The following is a 19,607-nucleotide window of genomic DNA, read 5'->3' on the forward strand; positions in this document are numbered from 1 at the left end:
AATGCTCAGTGGCTGGAGATGCTTAATCTCCAGAAATGCTGAGGATACTCCTGCCCCTATTAAGAGATACCGATCTAAAATACTACCTTGGAGTGGAATTGCATAAGGTATATACATCTTCAATTGACTAGCTGATACCAGGAGTTTTTTCCATAGTGGTTTTACAAATTTACAATCCTTCCAGTAGTGTATAAGAGTTCCTGTTACTCTACATTTTCCCCCTCACTTGGTATGTTCTGGAAGTTATGATTGGAGTTTCCCAAATTACTAATACAATTAAACTTTATATATCTATATATTTGAGGTATGATTGATATATAACATTGGATTAGTTTCAGATGTACAACACGACTTGATATTTGTATATATTGTGAAATCACTACAGTAAGTATGGTGACAGTTAACATCTGTCACATACATAGTTAGAAAATTTTTTTTTCTTGTGAAGAGGACTTTAAGATCTACTCTTTTAGCAACTTTCAAATATTCAATATAGTATTTAAAAAAATTTTTTTTTCTTCCAGTTTTACTGAGATATAATTGACATACAGCACTGTATAAATTTAAGGTGTACAACATAATGATTGACATACATACGTCATGAAATGATTACCATAATAGGGTTAGTGAACATCCATCATCTCATATAAATACAACATTAAAGAGATAGAAAAAACAACTTTTCTTCTTGTGGTGAGAACTCAGGATTTTACTCTCTTAACAACTTTCATATATATCATACAGCAGTATTAGTTATCTTTATTGTGTTGTATTTATATCCTTATATCGTTATATCCTTAAGACTTACTTATAACTGGAATTCTGTACCATTTGACTGCCTTCGTTCAGTTCTCCCTCCCAACCCCCACCCAGCCTTCCACCTCTGGTAGCCACAAATTTGATCTACTCTTCTATGAATTTGTTTGTTCATTTGTTTATTTACATTTAATGACCTATGAAATTCAGTTCCTAATGCGCAGCATACCGATTCAGTATTTGTGTATATTTCAAAATGATACTATGGTAAGTCTAGTTGTCATCTGTCACCATACAAAGATGTTACATAATATTGGCTATATTCCCCATATGGTACATTACATATCTGTGGTTCATTTATTTTGTAACTGATAGTTTGTACCTCTTAATCTCCTTATCAGTTTCCTCTCCCCACCCTCTTCCCCTCTGGCAACCACCTCTTCTATCTGTGACTCTCTTTCTGTTTAGTTATGTTTGTTCATTTGTTTGTTTTTTTAGATCATACAGTATTTGTCTTCGTCTGTCTGATTTATTTCACTTAGCCTAATATCCTCTAGGTCCATCAGTGTTGTCACAAATGTCAAGATTTCATTCTTTTTTATGGCTAATATTCCATTGTGTGTGTGTGTGTGTGCATATATATATATATGTATATATATATATGCCACACCTCCTTTATCTATTTTTTCTCTTGATGGGGACTTAGGTGGCTTCTGTATCTTGGTTATTGTAAATAATACTGCAGTGAACATAGGGATGCATATGTCTTTTTTAATTAGTGTTTTTAATTTTCTTTGGATAAAAACCCAGAAGTGGAATTGTTGGATCCTGTGGTAGTTCTGTTTTTAATTTTTTTGAGGAACTTTCATACAGTTTTCCATAGTGACTGCACCAATTTATATTCCCACCAGAAGTGCACAAGTTTCCCTTTTCTCCACATCCTCTCCAACACTTGTACTTGTGGTCTTTTTGATGGTAGCCATTCTGACAGGTGTGAGGTGATATCTCATGTGGTTTTGATTTGCATTTCCCTGGATGAGCATCTTTTCATGTGCCTTTTGACCGTCTGTGTGTCTTCCTTGGAAAAAATGTCTATTTAGGTCCTCTGCCCAATTTTAATTGGATTTTTTGCTTTTTTTTTAATGTTGAGTTGTTTGAGTTCTCTGTATATTTTTGTATATCAACCCCTTGTTAGGTATATTGTTTCCAAATATCCCATTCAGTAGGCAGCCTTTTGTTTTGTGATAGTTTCCTTTGCTGTGCAAAAGCTTTTTAGTTTGATGTAGTCCATTTGTTATTTCTGCTTTTGTTTCCCTTGCCTGAGGATGGCATAACCAAAAATATATTGCTAGGTAAGACAGAGGATACTTAGCTCAATAAGACAGTATTCTGTCAAAGAGTGTACTTCCTGTTTTCTTCTAGAAATTTTATGGTTTCAGGTCTTACATTTAAGTCTTTAACCCATTTCGAGTTTGTTTTTTGTATGTAATGTTGAAAAAGGAGTCCAATTTGATTCTTTTGCATGTAGCAGTCCAGTTTTCCTAACACTATTTATTGAAGATGCTGTCTTTTCCTCATTGTATATTATTGCCCCCTTTGTTGTAGATTAATTGACCATATACGTGTGGGTTTATTTCAAGGCTCTCTATTCTGTTCCATTCATCTATGTTGTCTGTTTTTGTGCCAAAACCATACTGTTTTGATTAATGTAGTTTGTTTGTTTTGTTGGGGGTTTTTTGCGGGTACATGGGCCTCTCACTGCTGTGGCCTCTCCCGCTGCGGAGCACAGGCTCCGGACGCACATGCTCAGTGGCCATGGCTCATGGGCCCAGCCGCTCCGCAGCACGTGGGATCTTCCCAGACCAGGGCACGAACCCGTGTCCCCTGCATTGGCAGGTGGACCCTCAACTACTGCGCCACCAGGGAAGCCCCGATTACTGTAGTTTTGTAGTAGAGTTTTAAATCAGGGAGTGTGATACGTCCACCTTTGTTCTTCTTTCTCAAGATTGTTTTGGCTATTTGGAGTCCTGTAAGGTTTCCATATGAATTTTAGAATTATGTGTTCTAGTTCTGTGAAAACTGCCATTTGATATTTTGATAGGGATTGCATTGAATTTGTAGATTGCCTTGGGTAGTATAGGCATTTTAACAATATTAATTCTTCCAAGCTATGAGCATAGCGTATCTTTGCAGTTTTTGGTGTCATCTTCAGTTTCCTTTATTAATGTCTTACAGTTTTCTGAGTACAGGTCTTTTCCCTCCTTAGATTTATTCCCAGGTATTTTAAATTCTTTTTGATGTGATTATAAATGGTATTGTTTTCTTAATTTCTTTTTCTGATAGTTTGTTTTTTAGTGTATAGAAACAACAGATTTCTGTGTATTAATCTTGTATCCTGCAACTTTATTGAATGCATTGATGAGTTCCTGTAGTTTTTTGGTAGTGTCTTTAGGATTTTCTATATATAAAATCGTATCATCTGCAAACAGGGACATTTTTACTTCTTCCTCTCCAATTTGGATTCCTTTTTACTTCTTTTTCTTGCCTGATTGCTGTGGCTAGGACTTCTAATACTATATTGGATAAAAGTGGTGAGAGTGGGCATCCTTGTCTTGTTCCTGATCTTAGAGGAAATGCTTTCAGCTTTCCACCATTGAGTGGAGAACAAGCTGTGGCCTTGTCATATATGACCTTTATTATGCTTAGGTATATTCCCTCTATACCCACTTTTGTGGAGAGTTTTTATCATAAATGGATGTTGAATTATGTCAAAAAGCCTTTTCTGGATCTGTTGAGATGATCATATGGTTTTTATTCTTCAGTTTGTTAATATGGTGTATAACATTGATTTTTGAACCATTCTTGCATCCCTGGCATAAACCTCACCTGATCATGGTATATGATCCTCTTAATGTATTGTTGGATTCAGTTTGCTGATATTTTATTGAGGATTTTTGCATCTGTGTTCATCAGTGGTATTGGCCTGTAATTTTCTTTTTTTTGTGGTATCTTTGTCTGGTTTTGGTATCAAGGTGGTGCCAGCCTCATAGAATGAATTCAGAAGCATTCCTTCCTCTGCAGTTTGGAATAATTTGAGAAGGATAGGTGTTAATTCTCTTCAAAATGTTGGTAAAATTCACCTGTGAAGTTATCTGGTGCTGGACTTCTGTTTGTCAGCAGTTTTTTAAATTTCCAATTCAGTTGCATTACTGGTAATTGGTCTGTTCTTATTTTCTGTTTCTTCCTGATTCAGTCTTGGGCAATTGTACATTTCTAGGAATTTGTCCATTTCTTCTAGGTTGTCCCTTTTATTGTTGTATAATTGTTCATAGGAATATCTTATGATCCTTTATATTTCTATGGTGTGGGTTTGTAACTTCTTTTTCATTTCTTATTTTATTGATTTGGGCCTTTCTTTTTTTTTCTTGATGAGTCTGGTGAAAGGTTTGTCAATTTTATTTATATTTTCAGAGAACCAGCCATTAGTTTTCATTGATCTTTTCCATTGTTTTTTTTAGTCTCTATTTCATTTATTTCTGCTCTGATCTTTTCCTTCTATGATTTCTTTTGTGTATGCCTTTTGAGAGTGGAGTCTCTATTTCCCACTGTCCTCTGGCTCACCCCAAAATAAGCCCTGCTGGCCTTCAAAGCCAAGCATTCTAGGGGCTCCCGGCTGGGAAGCCCAGTCCCGGCTGGGACTCAAAGCCCTTGCTTTTTGAGGAGAACCTCTGCAGTTTGTAATTAGCCTCCCATTTGTTGGTCACCAACCCGGGGTATGGATCTTGACTATACCATATTTCCACCCCTTCCTACCCATCTCTCTGTGGTTCCTTCTTTACATCTCTAGCTGTAGAAGTTCTTTTCTGCTAGTCTTCGGGTCACTTTCATTGATACTTGCTCTGTAAATAGTTGTAATTTTGATGTGCCTGTGGGAGATGAGCTCAGGGTCCTTCTACTCTGCTATCTTTGCCTCTCCCTCACAATATAGTCACCATGCTGTGCATTACATCCCCATAACTCATTTATTTTATGGCTGTACTTTTTGACCCCGTTCACCCATTTCATGCACTTCCCTACCCCCACCTCTGGCAACCATCTATCTGTTCTCTGTATCTATGAGCTTGGTTTTTGTTTTTAGATTCCACATATAAGTGAGATCATTTGGTAATTGTCTTTCTCTGTCTGACTTATTTCACTTAGCATAATACTGTCTAGATCCATTTGTGGTGTTACAGATGGCAAGATTTTATTCTTTTTTATGGCTGAATAATACTCCATTTTGTGTATATATACCACATTTTCTTTATTTATGTATCAATGGACATTTAGATTGTTTCCATATCTTGGCTATTGTAAATAGTGCTGCAGTGAATATGGAGGTGCAGATATCTTCTTGAGTTAGTATTACTGTTTTCTTCAGATAAATACCCAGAAGTGGAATTGCAGAACCATATGGTAGTTCTGTTTTTAATTTTTGAGGGACTTCCATACTGTTATCCATAGTGGTTGCACCAGTTTACATTTCTACCAGCAGTGCACCAGGATTCCCTTTTTTCCACATCCTTGCCAACACTTGTTATTTCTTGTTTTTTTGATAATAGCCATTATAAAAAGTGTGAGTTGAATTTTGTGCTTGTGGTTTTGATTTGCATTTCCCTGATGATTAGTGATGTTGAGCCTATAGGGCATCTGTATGTCTTTGGAAAAATGCCTATTCAAATCTCTGCCCATTTTTTAATTGGATTATTTGTTGTTGTTGTTTTACTATTGACTTGTATGAGTTTTTAAATGTATTTTAGGTATTACCCCTTTACTAGATACATGATTTGCAAATATTTTCTCCCATTCATTAGGTTGCCTTTTTATTTTGGATGTTCTAGATACCAATCTTTTGTAGGTTATATGAGTTGCAAATATTATCTTCTGATTTGTGGCTTTTTATCACTTTAAGAAATGTTTTCCCTTCAAGTCACTACCTTTACCTTTCTCTGTAGAAGGCACTTTTGATTTCTAAAGCTATAGATTAGTCTCGCCTTGTTTTTCGTTATTATTTAAGGACTCATGCAGTATTATGCTTTTGATTCTAGCTTCTCTGCTCAGCTTTATATTCGTGTGATGCATTCATGCTTTTTGTTGCATATTGCAGTAGTTTGTTCATTTTCATTTCATTGTGATATTCTTTTGGATAACTGTTATAACAATCTGTTTATCCATTTTATTTTTGAGAAACATTTGAGTTATTTCCAGGTTGGGGCTATTTAGAATAATTTGACTTTGAACTTTCTTACGCATATCTTTTGATATAGGTGTGCCTATCTTCTGGATGGTAGTGCTGTGTCATAGATATACTAAGTTCAGCTCTAATAAATACTACCAAAAAGTTGCCTATGGTGGTTTCCAGTTTATACTACTATCAGTATAAATGACTTTTGGGGTTCATAGTACTTCTGGGATATAAGGCTTGATGACTTTGATCAGTTATGGAACATTTGGCCATTATCTCTTCAGCCAATGCTTCTGTCCCTTTCTTCCTCATTTGGGACGTAGTGCACCCATGTTAATTCTTTTTACCATGACTCATAGATCTCTTATATTCTCTTCTTCATTTTCCACCTTTTTATCTCTCCATACTTAACTCTAAATATTTTCTTCTGACCTATCTTCCATTTCCGTAATTCTCACTTACGTTGTGTCTAATCAGCATGTCAGACTCATTCATTAAGTTCTTAATTTCATTTATTGTGTTTTTTCCAGTTCCAGAAATTCCATTTGGTTATTTTATATTCTGTAGTTCTTCTCCAGGACTCTCTATCTTGTCATTTAAGTTCTTTAACATATTGATTGTAGTTATCTTGAAATTCATATATGATAGTCTGTTATCTGGATCTGTTGTGGTTTGTGTCTTTGACCTTTTATCCCCCTTTTGGTTTGAGGAATTTTGTCTTTGTTGTATACTCAGTTATTTTTTTAGTTAGTTTTGGACAGTGTGTGTGAAAAATTACAATGATTATATCATCCTTGCTTTTGGCAGGCAGTTAGGCTAAGGGCAGATTACCCTAATCCAGCCAAGGATTGAACTGATTCAGAGCTAAGCTTCAGTCCTTGGAAGAGCCAGTATATTTTTGGTTCTCCTAACTCCTAGGGTATAGCCCTTTGAAGTTACAGCCAAAAGCCTGAAGTGTTTTCCACAGCCCTCTTAGTCTTATGAGACTGCTGAAAGCTCTGCTCAGCTTCTCACACTCCCAGGAGCAGCTTTCAAATTAGCAAATAATCACCAGATGTCAGTCTTATCTTCTTGGATTGCCCATCTCTCCATGATTTTGGCTCCTTGTTGCCTTAGTAGCTCTTCAGTGCTTTTAGATAGATGTTCATAATATTTAACTCAGTTTTCCATTTGTTCTTAGCAGGAGGTCTGGTTTTAAACAATTTAGTCTACTATTGCTTTAAGCTTGGCTTACTCTTTCAAAAACTGAGCTTGTATTAAGTGAAATAATCCAGTTACAAGAAGACAAATATTATATGATTCCACTTAAATGAAAGTGGTCAGTATCATAAAAACAGAAAGTAGGGTGGTGGTTACTAGGGGCTTAAAGTCCATTTTTTGCACTGTGGTTCACTCTTGGTTGTCACATGTTCTTTACCACAGTATATATAAATATTTTTAACTGAGTTTATTAAGTAGCTTTCCTTTCAGCCACATTGGGTTTTTTTAGCTGCTCCATATAGAAAACAGAATATGTACCACAAGTCAGAAATTCAGTGAAGTAGCATTATATGTGTGCTTAACACAGATTTACCTCTGTATGTTTAGACTTTTAAAAAAATCAAGAAAGAAAGAACAAGAATGAGGGAAAATAGCTATTTAAATAATGGGGACGCAAAATAGCAGTTTAAGTAGTGGGGACAGTTCTTCTCAATTAGCTTGTACCCCAGGGCTCTGAGTTTGCTGTTCCTTCACCTATGTTAAATTTACTGGAAGTAGTTCCTTCTTGAGGAATTTTCAGGGATAATTTTGACTGTATACAATTTTTGCTTTACCTGCTGACCTTAGAACCCATTTCTGTTTTAAGCTTTAGCCCCCATGTAAAGAAGAGTAAATAACATCCCTTTTATTTCTCATTGGCATTGTTCATAACACTATAGTCTAAATTTTATTTTTATATGTTTTCTGTCTCTCATGGACGATATTACCTTTTTAAAGTCTTTGATTGACCTTTATCACAAGTTTATCTTTTCTGTGTTCTTTTTGAACATGCATACTATATCTAACATTGTTTTCCTCAGTATAACACGATGTAAGATGCACAGTCACTTTCAAAGTTACCATCTTATATCATCAAATATTTCTTGTTAGTCAGAAATAAATTCAGAGTAGCAGTAAATCTTTTTCATTATAACTACATCTTGCTTCGCTTTCAGTTTTATAATGCATGTTAGGACAATATTGCAAATGTTTTTTTGTCTGGTAAGATGGTCTACACTGTATATATATCATATATACCCACTTGTATCCCTGACCCTTCTAAAGTTATTGATAAGCAGTAAATAAAAAATAGCAAGTAGCAGCTTAAGGGGCAGAAGAAGGGGGAACTTATCTTCCTATAAGAGCAAATCAAATCTCCAAGAAATTAAAAACAATTGAAATAGTCTCTTTAATATCCCTAATGTGCTGTTTCATGATTAGAACAAAACATCCCAGAAGTTTGAAAACCACAGAATTCAATATATTGATTATAGTTATTACCTCTAGCTTATATAATTTTACGTAGGTGTAACTTTGCAATTTGAGAGGGATACTAGAGCAAGTGTTTGTTCTTATAAAGGATACAGGAAGTGGCAAACTATTTCCTAGAGTAAAATATGAATTCCACCAAATAATAAAACTATAATTTGACACTTTAAACTAGAGAGAACTACACTAAGGTCAATACTTGGTCAGATGGATAATATTGTAACTTAATTCTAGAACCTCAAGTCACACACCAGGCTCTCCTGCTAAAAGAAGAGTGTGAAATACTATCTAAGAACAGCATCAGCATGTTTTAAGCGAGTCATGTCAGGGAAGAAAGTTAATTTCATTACGCCTCCATTTATTGTTAAGTTAGCATTTTTTTTTGTAAGTCAACTATACTTCGGTAAATTTTTTAAAATCTGAAAAAGAATATGTATATGTATAACTGAATCACTTTGCTGTACACCTGCAACTAACACAACAGTGCAAAACAACTACACCTCAATTAAAAGATAACTGATATTAAAAAAAAAACTACTTTTCTAATAATACTAAGACGGTCCTTGCCTTTTCACGGGGACACAATGGTACGTATATATATCACCATCTTTATCCATTCATCTGTTGATGGATACCTAGGTTGTTTTCACATCTTGGCTATCGTAAATTATGCTGCCATGAACATTGAGGTGCATCTATCTTTTCAAATTAGTGTTTTTATATTCCTTGGATAAATACTCAGATATGGAATAGCTGGATCATATATGGTAGTTCTAGTCTTAATTTTTTGAGGAGTCTCCTTACTGTTTTCCATACTGGCTGCTCCAATTTACATTCCACACAACTGTGATTTTTAATATTGTCTAGTGAAATGGGTCAACATTTGGAATAACTGCACAATTCAGTGAATTAATATTTTCCAAATGACCAAATGGGCCGTGTTACAAAATCATGTGTGGGTAATTAGATCCATCCAAAGTGCCAGAGAGACCAGTGGGTTTTAGTCTAACAGCAGGAAAGGTACATTGCAGTGCTTCTGGAGTCCACATTGCAATGAACCTGTAAGGAACATTCACGTGTCAGTTTTGGTGGAGAACCTATATAAACGCTTCTCCATTTTCCTGCTACACATCCCTGTGAGATCAAATTTTCTTAACAGACATCAACTAAAATAATATATTACAAGAGACTGAACACAGAAGCAGCTATGAGAATCCAGCTGTCTTTTATCAAGCTAGACATTAAAGAGATCTTCAAAAATATGAAACAAGTCCCTTGTTATCACTAGTCATTTTTTGAAAATAATGATTTTTCATAAAATGTTATTTATTGTTGAGTAACATGGAGTCGGTTTCTTATTGTAAGTTTAAATGAATGAATAAAAATCTTTTAAAATCAATCTTTTAGTCTTAATTTCTAATATTGTATATGTTTTCATGAACCCAAAGCCAGCTGCGAAGTGGGACAGGGCAGGCACTGGCTGGGAGAATTCAGGGTGGTAAAAAGGGACTCATTCCAATCGCTCTGGGAGATGTAAGTCTAAACTTCCCAATTCCTCATTTTTAGGAATTTCTTTATCTTATACATTTAACCTCTTAAGTATTTCATAAGGTAGGAGGGGAGAGAAAGACAGCTAAAGAAATTGGGAAGCAAAGGAGTCTTAAAAATCACTGATACTGCCTCACACCCATGAGGGTACAGACCCAAAAGAACTGAAAGCAGGAACTCAAACAGATATTTGTACATCCATGTTCAGAACAGCATTACTCACACTAGCCAAGGGGTGGAAACAACCCAAGTGTCCACTGAAAGGTGAATGGATGAACAAGATGTGGTCTATCCAGACTATGGAATATTATTCAACCTTTAAAAGAGAAGGAAGTCCTGTCACCTGCTACGGCATGGAGGAACATTGAGGACATTGTGCTTGGTAAAATAAGCAGGGGCCTCCGAGTAATGTTTAAATCAGATCACTCTTCATAGAAAACAATAAAGAGAAGTTGTATTCTGCTTATTAGTTCCGTTCTCAGACCAGGAAGTGGATGCACAGCCTGGCTGGATGCTTCAGGCAGAGGTGGGCTTCATCCACCCACCACCCTGGACCCCCTACGCTGGTGGCAGCGATCAGAACAAAGTGAGCTCGGCCCTGCGAAAGCTCGTGTTGTCATTACTTTGTAACTTCAACGAGAAACAGATTTTTACATACATGACATCACAGACCATGCCTCTTGGACCGTTACCCAATTTAGAAACTGGGCCCAATCACGAAGCTGAAGCAGCAGCTGGTTTGGGAAAGTCGCTGGTTGCAAGCGAGCGGCTGGGTCACCGTGCCACTTGCAGCTGCGTGGCCCGAGGAGGTCTGTTCTGGTCCTGCTCAAAAAAGTCACCACCCAGCTCTTCTCGGGAGCAGCCAACTCCAGAACCTGTGGTCCATCTGAGGGGTGGGCAGCCATCATGGTGTGACCCACAACGAGACCAGGGAGAGGGGACTGCTGTGAAATAGGAGCTGCGGAACGAAGCTTCGTGCCATCGACACAGCTGCACTGGGGCAGGTGGTTGGAGCAAAGCTCTTTCACTGGCAAAGTTGTCCAAAGGCTGTGCAGTCAGGGGAGAGCCAGGAATCGTTGTCCTCTACCACGGTGTTTCGTACTCTTTTTTTTTTTTTTTTTTAACTGGACAATATAGTTTAATGTAGCAAAAATCTAGGGAACGATCCTGTGTTTCAGTTAAGGCTCTGGGTGCCTGGAGGGAATCACTGACGGCACTTGCAGCTCTTCCTCTTTTCTGGAGATGGCCCTTCCAGCCACGTGTTCCCGTCCTGGGTCAGCTTCTTCCTGGAGCAGCGCAGGAGGCCTTCTCCAGACAGCGATCCCACATAGGAGGAAGATTTCTGCAAAAATGGACAGTCGGCCAACACCCGTGCCTCTGCACTAGGGAAGGCGTGCCCTTCCCTTAACGTCTTGGAGCGCGCGACCACCGGCGGGGCCCGCGGGCTCAAGGCAGCACCGCCTTTGAAAGTCCACCTTTAAATACAGACCACACTTTCCGGGTCGCTCTAAGGGAGGCCACTTCACCTGCAGACGGGGCCTTGCGTGGATCACCGGGGGACAGGTGCCTGAGGGTAGAGCGCGAGACCAGAGGCGAGCGTGCTGCGGTGGCTGGAGCCCAGACCAGGGCTAAGGGCGCCCGGGGTCAGGCGGGTCTCTGGGCACAGCCGCCGCGCTCGGGACGCACGTGCGCATCGGCGGGGAAGAAAGCGGGTGGGCGGGGCGGGGTGCCGCGGGCCTGTACACAAAGAGGGTGCTGCACAGAGTAGGGGCCTGGGCGCCAAACGCCCGCGCGGCCCGGCCTCTGAGGGCAGCCCGGGTCTGGCCGGGCCCCCGTGGCGCCCAGGCACGCGAAGAGGACTCCGAGTTAGCATATTTTTAGTACGCCTTTTGTTGAAAGCACCATGCTAGGTTCTCCACTAGGACAGTTGATAAATAGTTAAATGTCTTAGTTCTCTGCCCACGCTGGCTTGACTTATATTCTTTGCTCCCTTTACCTAGCTAATGCTACTTTTTGCTATTCAGGACTTATCCCTGACACCCCTCCATTCTCACTGAAACTTGTGTGTTATAACCTATTCCTTGGTGGCCTCTCTGTGCATCTCAAGTGTCTAATGAGACATTCTTTTTAAAATTAATCTGGGCTAGTTATGGAAGAAAGCAGCCATGAGGCAAAATGCTTTTTTGTTTGTTTGTTTTTGTTATTGTTGAAACTGCCTTTTTACTGCATTTAAAATATAATCCGGAACCTTGCCTGTGGTCTGAAGGCCCCACGTGGTCTGGCTGGCTCTTGCCTCACCTCCGCCAGCAACATGCTTTTTTAACAGTGACGGTCTAACAATATATTTCTCCTGCCTTCACCTTTCTTTTCTCCCCATTCCAACTTTTTTTTTTTTTTTTTTTTTTGCGGTACGCCGGCCTCTCACTGTTGTGGCCTCTGGCGTTGCAGAGCACAGGCTCCGGACGCGCAGGCGCAGTGGCCATGGCTCACGGGCCCAGCCACTCCGCAGCATGTGGGATCTTCCCGGACCAGGGCACGAACCCATATCCCCTGCATCGGCAGGTGGACTCTCAACTACTGCGCCACCAGGGAAGCCCTCCCCCTTCCAACTTTTAAAAATTCTGTTTAATGATTCCAGCATGCGAATTTCAGGTTAGAAAGGTAGGAAGGTGATAAGGGATTTTGGGGGGAATGGTAATGTCTGTGAAGCATCCCTCATATGATATCTTACAGATGACGGTCTAGTTAACCCATGTCTTGTGGGATCTTTGCAAATGTAGGAAGTAAGGAACCTGAGTGTTGATGGAACATAGTTTTTCAGAGTTGATGCTAATGACAATAAGTTTTTCTTTCTAATATTACATCCTCCCCTAATAATGTAGGTGTTTATCCATCATCATTAGAACTACTGCACTTTTGCAGACTCTGACAAATACTTTGTCCTTCAGCATCTTCCTTTTATGCTTACCTTGTATTAAATATAGCTTGTTTTTATTCCCCAGGCTGCCAGTACACCACTGAATCCTTTAAGTTTTCAGTGTGAATTTGTAAAGCTCAGGATTGACCTTCTCCAAGCCTTCTCTCAACTTATCTGTACTTGTAGTAGCCTCAAGACAAGCCCGCCACCTGCAATTGCCACAACAATTGCCATGACCTTAGGGAATGATCTCCAGCGGTGTGGTCGCATCTCCAATCAGGTATTTCTTAACTTTATTTTCAGTGCAGTTTTTATTTACACTTTAGAGGTTTTTGAGGTTGTGAGATGAAAAATTCTGAAACTTAAAAATCAGCGGTTTGACTCAGAGGAAACATCAAATACTTCTAAACTCATCTGTCTTACAAAAAAACAGGCTGAAGTCTTATTAAAATGACAAGAGTGATTGATGATATCTCACTAGTTGCTACATGTTTATATAAAGAAAAAGGACATACATTTTAAAGAAACTTTGGGAAGTTTATAACTATATTATTTATTTTAGTGAAACTTTGAAGAAGCTAAAAATGCAGTGTTTTTTGTTTCTGTACATTATGTGTAAATTATAATCTTGTACACATTTGTAGTTTCATTTGCCATCTTTGTTAATTTTCTTTAATAGGGTTTATAAAAATGAATAAATTGAAAATGAAAAAGTGTTGAAATATTTTTTCATTTTTATTGTTTGAGGATTGTTTTCTTACGTTTTGACTTTTGTGTTGTTTATACAACACAAAAGCATATTTGTTTATTTATCATAATTGATATTTTTCCTTCTTTATAGATGAAACTGTCCATGGAAGAATTCCGAAGCCTTGCTTCCCGATATGGGGATCTTTATCAGGCATCTTTTGATGCTGATTCCGCAACTTTGAGGAATGTAGAACTGTATCCTAAACTTGCCCAATATTTCTTGTTCTTTGGAAGTATTCTTTTAAATGTAGAGTAAATATTTCAGATATGCTTAACTAAAATATACATATACATTAGATAAGCCTACAGATTTACCATAAATAATAATTTCTATTTTGAAACCTAGTATGAGCAGTATAATTTAACTTCTTTACTTCAACCAGGCTTTTTAAAAAGTGGTGACTCAGTGGTGGTCTTTTTCCACCTCTGGGAAGAGCATCCAAAACCCAGGTCCAAGCAGTGTTGAATACTTTGTGCTCACTTGAGCTACAATGGACAACACAAAATATTTTTCCACCAGAGAACCATTTTCTGTCTTGCTTCACCTATCTGTTATTCACAGCTAACAACCTTAGTTCCCATCACCTTTATTAATGATATATTCAGTCGTTTCAGTCATCACTTATGTTCCCTAAGCCCCCTTTAAGTTCTCCGTATTTTCTTACTAGCAGCTTCAGATCCTTTTTGAAAGGAAGAAGGAGATAAATTGCTTTTAAGTTGCAGACCTATAAATCAGTAATTCCTGGCATTTTGGTTTAGTGATTGAAAACCTGATGAATGCTATGGATCCTCTCCCCTAAAAAAAAATGCATATATGCACATATCCCCCAAAATTTGCATACCATTTCAGGAGAGTTAACAGATCCCTTGAGCCCCAGCCTAGGAACCTCCAGGGTAACTGCTCTACAGACCCTTATTGTGGTGGTGGTTTTAAACTTTTCATCAGTGAAACCCCTATATCCAAGATAGATAAAAAAGTTTCTGTGATTGAATCACAGAGCCTGTTGCTTGGTTCCTCCTTCCAACATTAACCTCTGAAGTACTCTTCCTGGAACTATCACAGACAACATATATCCCTTAAAAAGAAAAAAATAGAGCCACAGACTATTTGAGTCAATAACATGTGGTTACCTTCACTAAGAATACGATTTTTGTAAGGAACGGCACCAAAACCGGAGGAGAGCGTAAACAAGCTTTATTTGGGAACACTCCTGGGTGAGGTTCACTGGTCCGAGAGAAAGGGGCCAGAGAAGTTGCGCCCGGGTGTGGGCGCGAACAAAATTTATAGGGGTGGACGCAGGGGAGGCACTTGCTGTGTGAAGCAGCCCCTTTTTGGTAATCTTTTGGATGTTGTGGCAATGTTGGGTGTCGGTTGCATCAGCCTCAGAGCCGTTGGTTCCGCCCCTCAGGGAGCGGGAAGACCGGTTGGTTGCATCAGCCTCCTCGGCGGGGGTTCCGTCTGGTTCCCTGGGCCCTTCCCCGGACCTGTTGGCCTTACAATTTTCATCTTGCCTTATTTAGTATTCAAATAATATAAAGTCTATAGTACATTTCTCTATTATCATGTATAATATATAACCTTAACATAATGCAGACAGCAGCAGAGCTGTTTACTGATATCTCACGCAATAGAAGCCCTGATTTTGGATCCAGAATCAGCAAGGTATTTAAAGTTTATATTACAGAACACTTTCAAATATGTTATCTTACCTAATCATCACAACAGTGTTTTGGAAGAGGTTTTATAGAGGAAGAAACAAAGAGGAAGAACTTCTCTAGCATTTGCCTAAGGTTATATAGCTAATGACAAACCTAGATTTTCTGTTTCCATTGTTTACTTACCTCCTGTGTTCTGTTTTCTAAATAACTAGGAAGAAGTTCTTTGAATTTGAACATTTTCTTCTGGTATATGATAACTAAATTTTGGTGTAAAAAATTGAGTTAATAGTATAATTAAGCTTGAACTTGAAATTTTTATTCTTTGGTTTCCCAAACAAAAAGAGATTCCTCTTTTTGCTTTATTAAAATCCTTCTCCACTCTCTAATTAACTGATTAATTGTTCAAAATATTTTTATTGAAGAATGGTCCATTATTTTTTCCCACTATAATATTCTGTTTTAGAACATGTATTTTCAACTGTATATTTCCAATCTAGTAAGGCCTGTGATTCTAAGATCAGCTTCCTCAAAGAGAACATAATCAACAGAGCATTTTAAATTTCTCTATCCTAAAGCATTGACTCACCATTTTTTTCCAAGGCAGTACCAAAATCCTTGCCTTCTGTTTTAAAGTGCTATCTACTCTCAGACTAGGCCACTTGGCTATTTTTTTTTTCACTCGTCTGATTCATTTTAATATTTCGATGACATACTAATTTTTACTTATTTTTCCATTTATCCTTCTTTGATCTATGTTCATTTTCCCCTTAGACTTCCAGTGTTTTTGTTTTGTTTTGTTTTTTTTAAGCTTCTCCCTTTTAAATTTCAAAATGTTCTCTAACTTCCATATTTTTCAGTCTTTGCCAGTTAATTGATACCTCCAGGCTCGCGCCATTTCTGATTATGCCTACTCATCTTACCTCATAGCACACAAATGTCATTGTACTGTTGGTTGACATAAGAGAAATTAGTATTTTTCTTGATTGATTTTTTTTAACACATGGTCAGCAGGGATGGGGTGAAGGGAGTTACCTAGCCAGCTCTCAAATCCTACTCTCACTATCAACCTCTCCACTTCCTACCACCTTTCTTCACTCTTCTCCATCCTGTTTTATCCCCTAAACCCACTCCCCTAGCCTTTGCCCTTCCTAGCAATGAAAAATTGGAAAAGAAAGATTGTACCTTGAAGGAGAGCTCTCTGGGTTTCAGTCGTACTGGTGTACAACTGCAAAGAGTAGGTTCCTTCTGAAACTTCTCTTCTTGATACTATATATTTTGTGCCTTTCATATAAAGAAGGACCTGCTGCTAAAAAGAGCCTCAAGAGAGTGAAGCATGACATTAATAAAATTCACTATAGTTTTTACAAAAATCTGTGTGTATCTTTCATAGCCTAGAAGGATTTTGGGGAGAAGAGACCTTGTCTTATCCAACTTCGTATCTCTAGCAGCTAACATTGTGCTTGAGCCAGTATCAGTAAGTGTGGGATAGGATGGGGTTTATGTTTATAATTATAAATGTTATTATCTGCTCATACCAACCTTTTAGGATTATTAAGAAAAAATATTTTGAGGTGCTTGTCCATTACATTTTTCTATTCTAGCTTTGCACTTAACCTTTCTTTTTACTGCCTAAATATAATGGAATGGCTTCTGGTCATGAAGCCATTCACGTATGGGACTTTTCCTTCTATTGTAAACAACTAGAAACCTGGATTAAATATGCAAGTTTAAATATAAGTTTAACTGTTTTCAGACATTGGACAACAGGGAGACCAGGAATGTAATTCCTCAGGGAAGGGACATAAATAAGGTAAACTTTACACTAGTCCTTGCTTTCCTCTGCCTGGAGGCACTTTTTAGACTGCCTTTCAGGCAGGAGTAACCAAATTAAAACATGGTGGTCTTGCTTAGTTGAAGAGATAGATATCAGGGTTCACAGAACAAAGGAAGCTAGAATTTGCAGGCCAAGTACAGGGGTGGAGGAAGCTTCCCAGAGGAAGAGTGCTATGAATCTTTGGCTGAATGCTAAGCTGTACATATATTAGGGGAAATCCCACAAGGCCAGGCAAAAAACAGCTACTAGGGAGGGAATAATTACCAGGAAGCTGTAAACTGAACAGTTCCCAGAGCTTATGCAGAGCTGAGAAATGTTTGAGTTCCAACCGGCCAAACTGTAGAGACCTAATTGAACACTCAAGGCATTCAGAAGAGACACTAGAATCACACCACCTTAGTAATCAAGCTAAACTAGCCCTAAAGTGAAGACTAGTCTAGACCTGTCCTAACAAAGTTTAAGTAATCCTTCAAAGAGTCAGGATTATGACAAGTAATGGCTGTCCACCAAAACAAAATCTTAACATTCTTTGAAGACAACAAAATCCAAAAACTCAAATGTATAAGGTCCACAATTTTAGCATCCAATCAAAAATTACTGGTCATGAGAAGAAGCTGGAAGATGTGACAGATAACCAAGAGAAACTTCAGCCAATTAGAAAAAAGACTCACAAATGACAGATGATGGAATTAACAGACTTGGACTTTAAAATAGTATTTTAGTACTATTAGTATTTTCAAAATTTTAAAGATAGAAGATAATGAACAAATTTAAAGGTTTAAAAAGAAAATGGAACTTCTAGAGCATAAAAATGAAATATCTTGATTTTGCCTTTATTTTTGAAAGATAGTTTTGATGAACATAGAATTCAAGGTTGATTAGGTTGGGTTTAACAGTAGGTTAAATACAGCAAAAGGAAAGATTAGTGAACTTAAAGACATAGCAATAGAAATTATCCGAATTGGACAGTGAAAGAAAAAAGACTGAAAAACAGAACAAAGTTAAAATTGCCAGTGAGACAGTGTCATTTGTACTACTATACATGTAATTGGAAATCTTAGAAGGAGGGGAGCAAGGGACAGAAAAATATTTTAAGTGGCTGAAAAATGTTCATGTTTAATTAAAAATATAAACCCACAAATCCAAGAAGCTTAACGAACCCAGAGTGGCATAAACATAAAGAAAATCACAAGGCACACATTATAATCAAATTGCTGAAAACCAGTAATAAAGAAAAATATAAAGCAGCCAAAGAAAAAAGACTATGTAGAAGGGAATAAAAATAAGAATTTTTTACTAATTCTTATCAGAAATAATGCAAGCCAGAAGACAGGTGAAGCAACATCTTTAAAGTCCTGAAAGAAAAAAAAAGTAACCTAGTATTCTATATTCAGTAAAAATACCCTTGAATAATTAAGACTAAATAAAGACATTTTCAGACAAAATCTGAGAAAATTTGTTACCAGCAGACCTAGACCTGTACTATAAGAAATGTTAAAGGAAGTTCTTTAGGCTGAAGAAAAATTATTTGAGATGTAAATTCAGATCTACAAAGAAGAACACTAGGAGTGGTAAATATGTGAGTAAATAAAAAAGACTCTCCTCATTTTTTACTTTTTTAAAAAAATATTGCCCATTTAGAAAAAAATAACAATGCATTTGGGAGTTTATAACACGTAGAAGTAAAATGTGTGACGTGAGACAAATGATGGGGGTGGGGGTTGGAATTAATACAGTAGTAAGATTCTTACATTTTACATCAAGTATATATTATTTGAAGATAACTTGTGGTAATGGAGGATGAATAAATTCTAGAGCAACCACTAGAAAATAAATAAGCCAACAGAGGTGGTAAAATGGAATACTTTAAAAAAAAACCTCAGTTAATCCAAAAGAAGGCAGGGGAAGAGAGAGAAAAAAAAAAAACAGTGAACAGATGAAAAAAGAAAATAAATCACAAAATGGTAGATTTATACCCAGTCATACCAGTTATTACAATAAATGTAGATAGTCTTACTCTAAGTAAAGAGATTATCAGACAGCTAAAAAAGCAAAACCCAAAGTATAAGCTTACCACAAGTAACCCACTTTATCGTTTATTTATTTATTTATATCTCATCTTAATTCATAGGTTTATTATGAGGTTTTGTGGGCTGCTTATTTTAGTTTTTATTTCTTTAACATCTTTAATGGAGTATAATTGCTTTACAATGTTGTGTTAGTTTCTGCTGTTTAAAAAAGTGAATCAGCCATATGTATACATATATCCCCATATCCCCTTCCTCTTGTGTCTCCCTCCCACCCTCCCTATCCCACCCCTCTAGGTGGTCACAAAGCATTGAGCTGATCTCCCAACTGTACAGCTGCTTCCCACTAGCTATCTGTTTTATATTTGGTAGTGTATATATGTC

At 37.5% G+C, this 19,607-nt stretch overlaps 1 protein-coding gene across 3 annotated transcripts in view; it reads left to right on the forward strand.

Annotated features, from left to right (window-relative positions):
* The window catches only part of INTS7 (integrator complex subunit 7), a 107,955-nt gene that overhangs the window by 55,384 nt on the left and 32,964 nt on the right, over positions 1-19,607 (forward strand). For all 3 annotated transcript variants that reach the window (XR_004350821.1, XM_032638297.1, XM_032638308.1), the window contains exons 14-16: positions 13,039-13,233; positions 13,795-13,898; positions 15,298-15,366. Coding sequence is in view for 2 of the 3 variants with exons in the window: in XM_032638297.1 (XP_032494188.1) it covers positions 13,039-13,233; positions 13,795-13,898; positions 15,298-15,366 (368 nt within the window). In the remaining variant the exon portion in view is untranslated. The remainder of the gene's footprint in view (positions 1-13,038; positions 13,234-13,794; positions 13,899-15,297; positions 15,367-19,607) is intronic.

Source organism: Phocoena sinus, chromosome 1 (genome assembly GCF_008692025.1).
Source record: "Phocoena sinus isolate mPhoSin1 chromosome 1, mPhoSin1.pri, whole genome shotgun sequence".
In the NCBI taxonomy this organism is placed as follows: Eukaryota; Metazoa; Chordata; class Mammalia; order Artiodactyla; family Phocoenidae; genus Phocoena; species Phocoena sinus.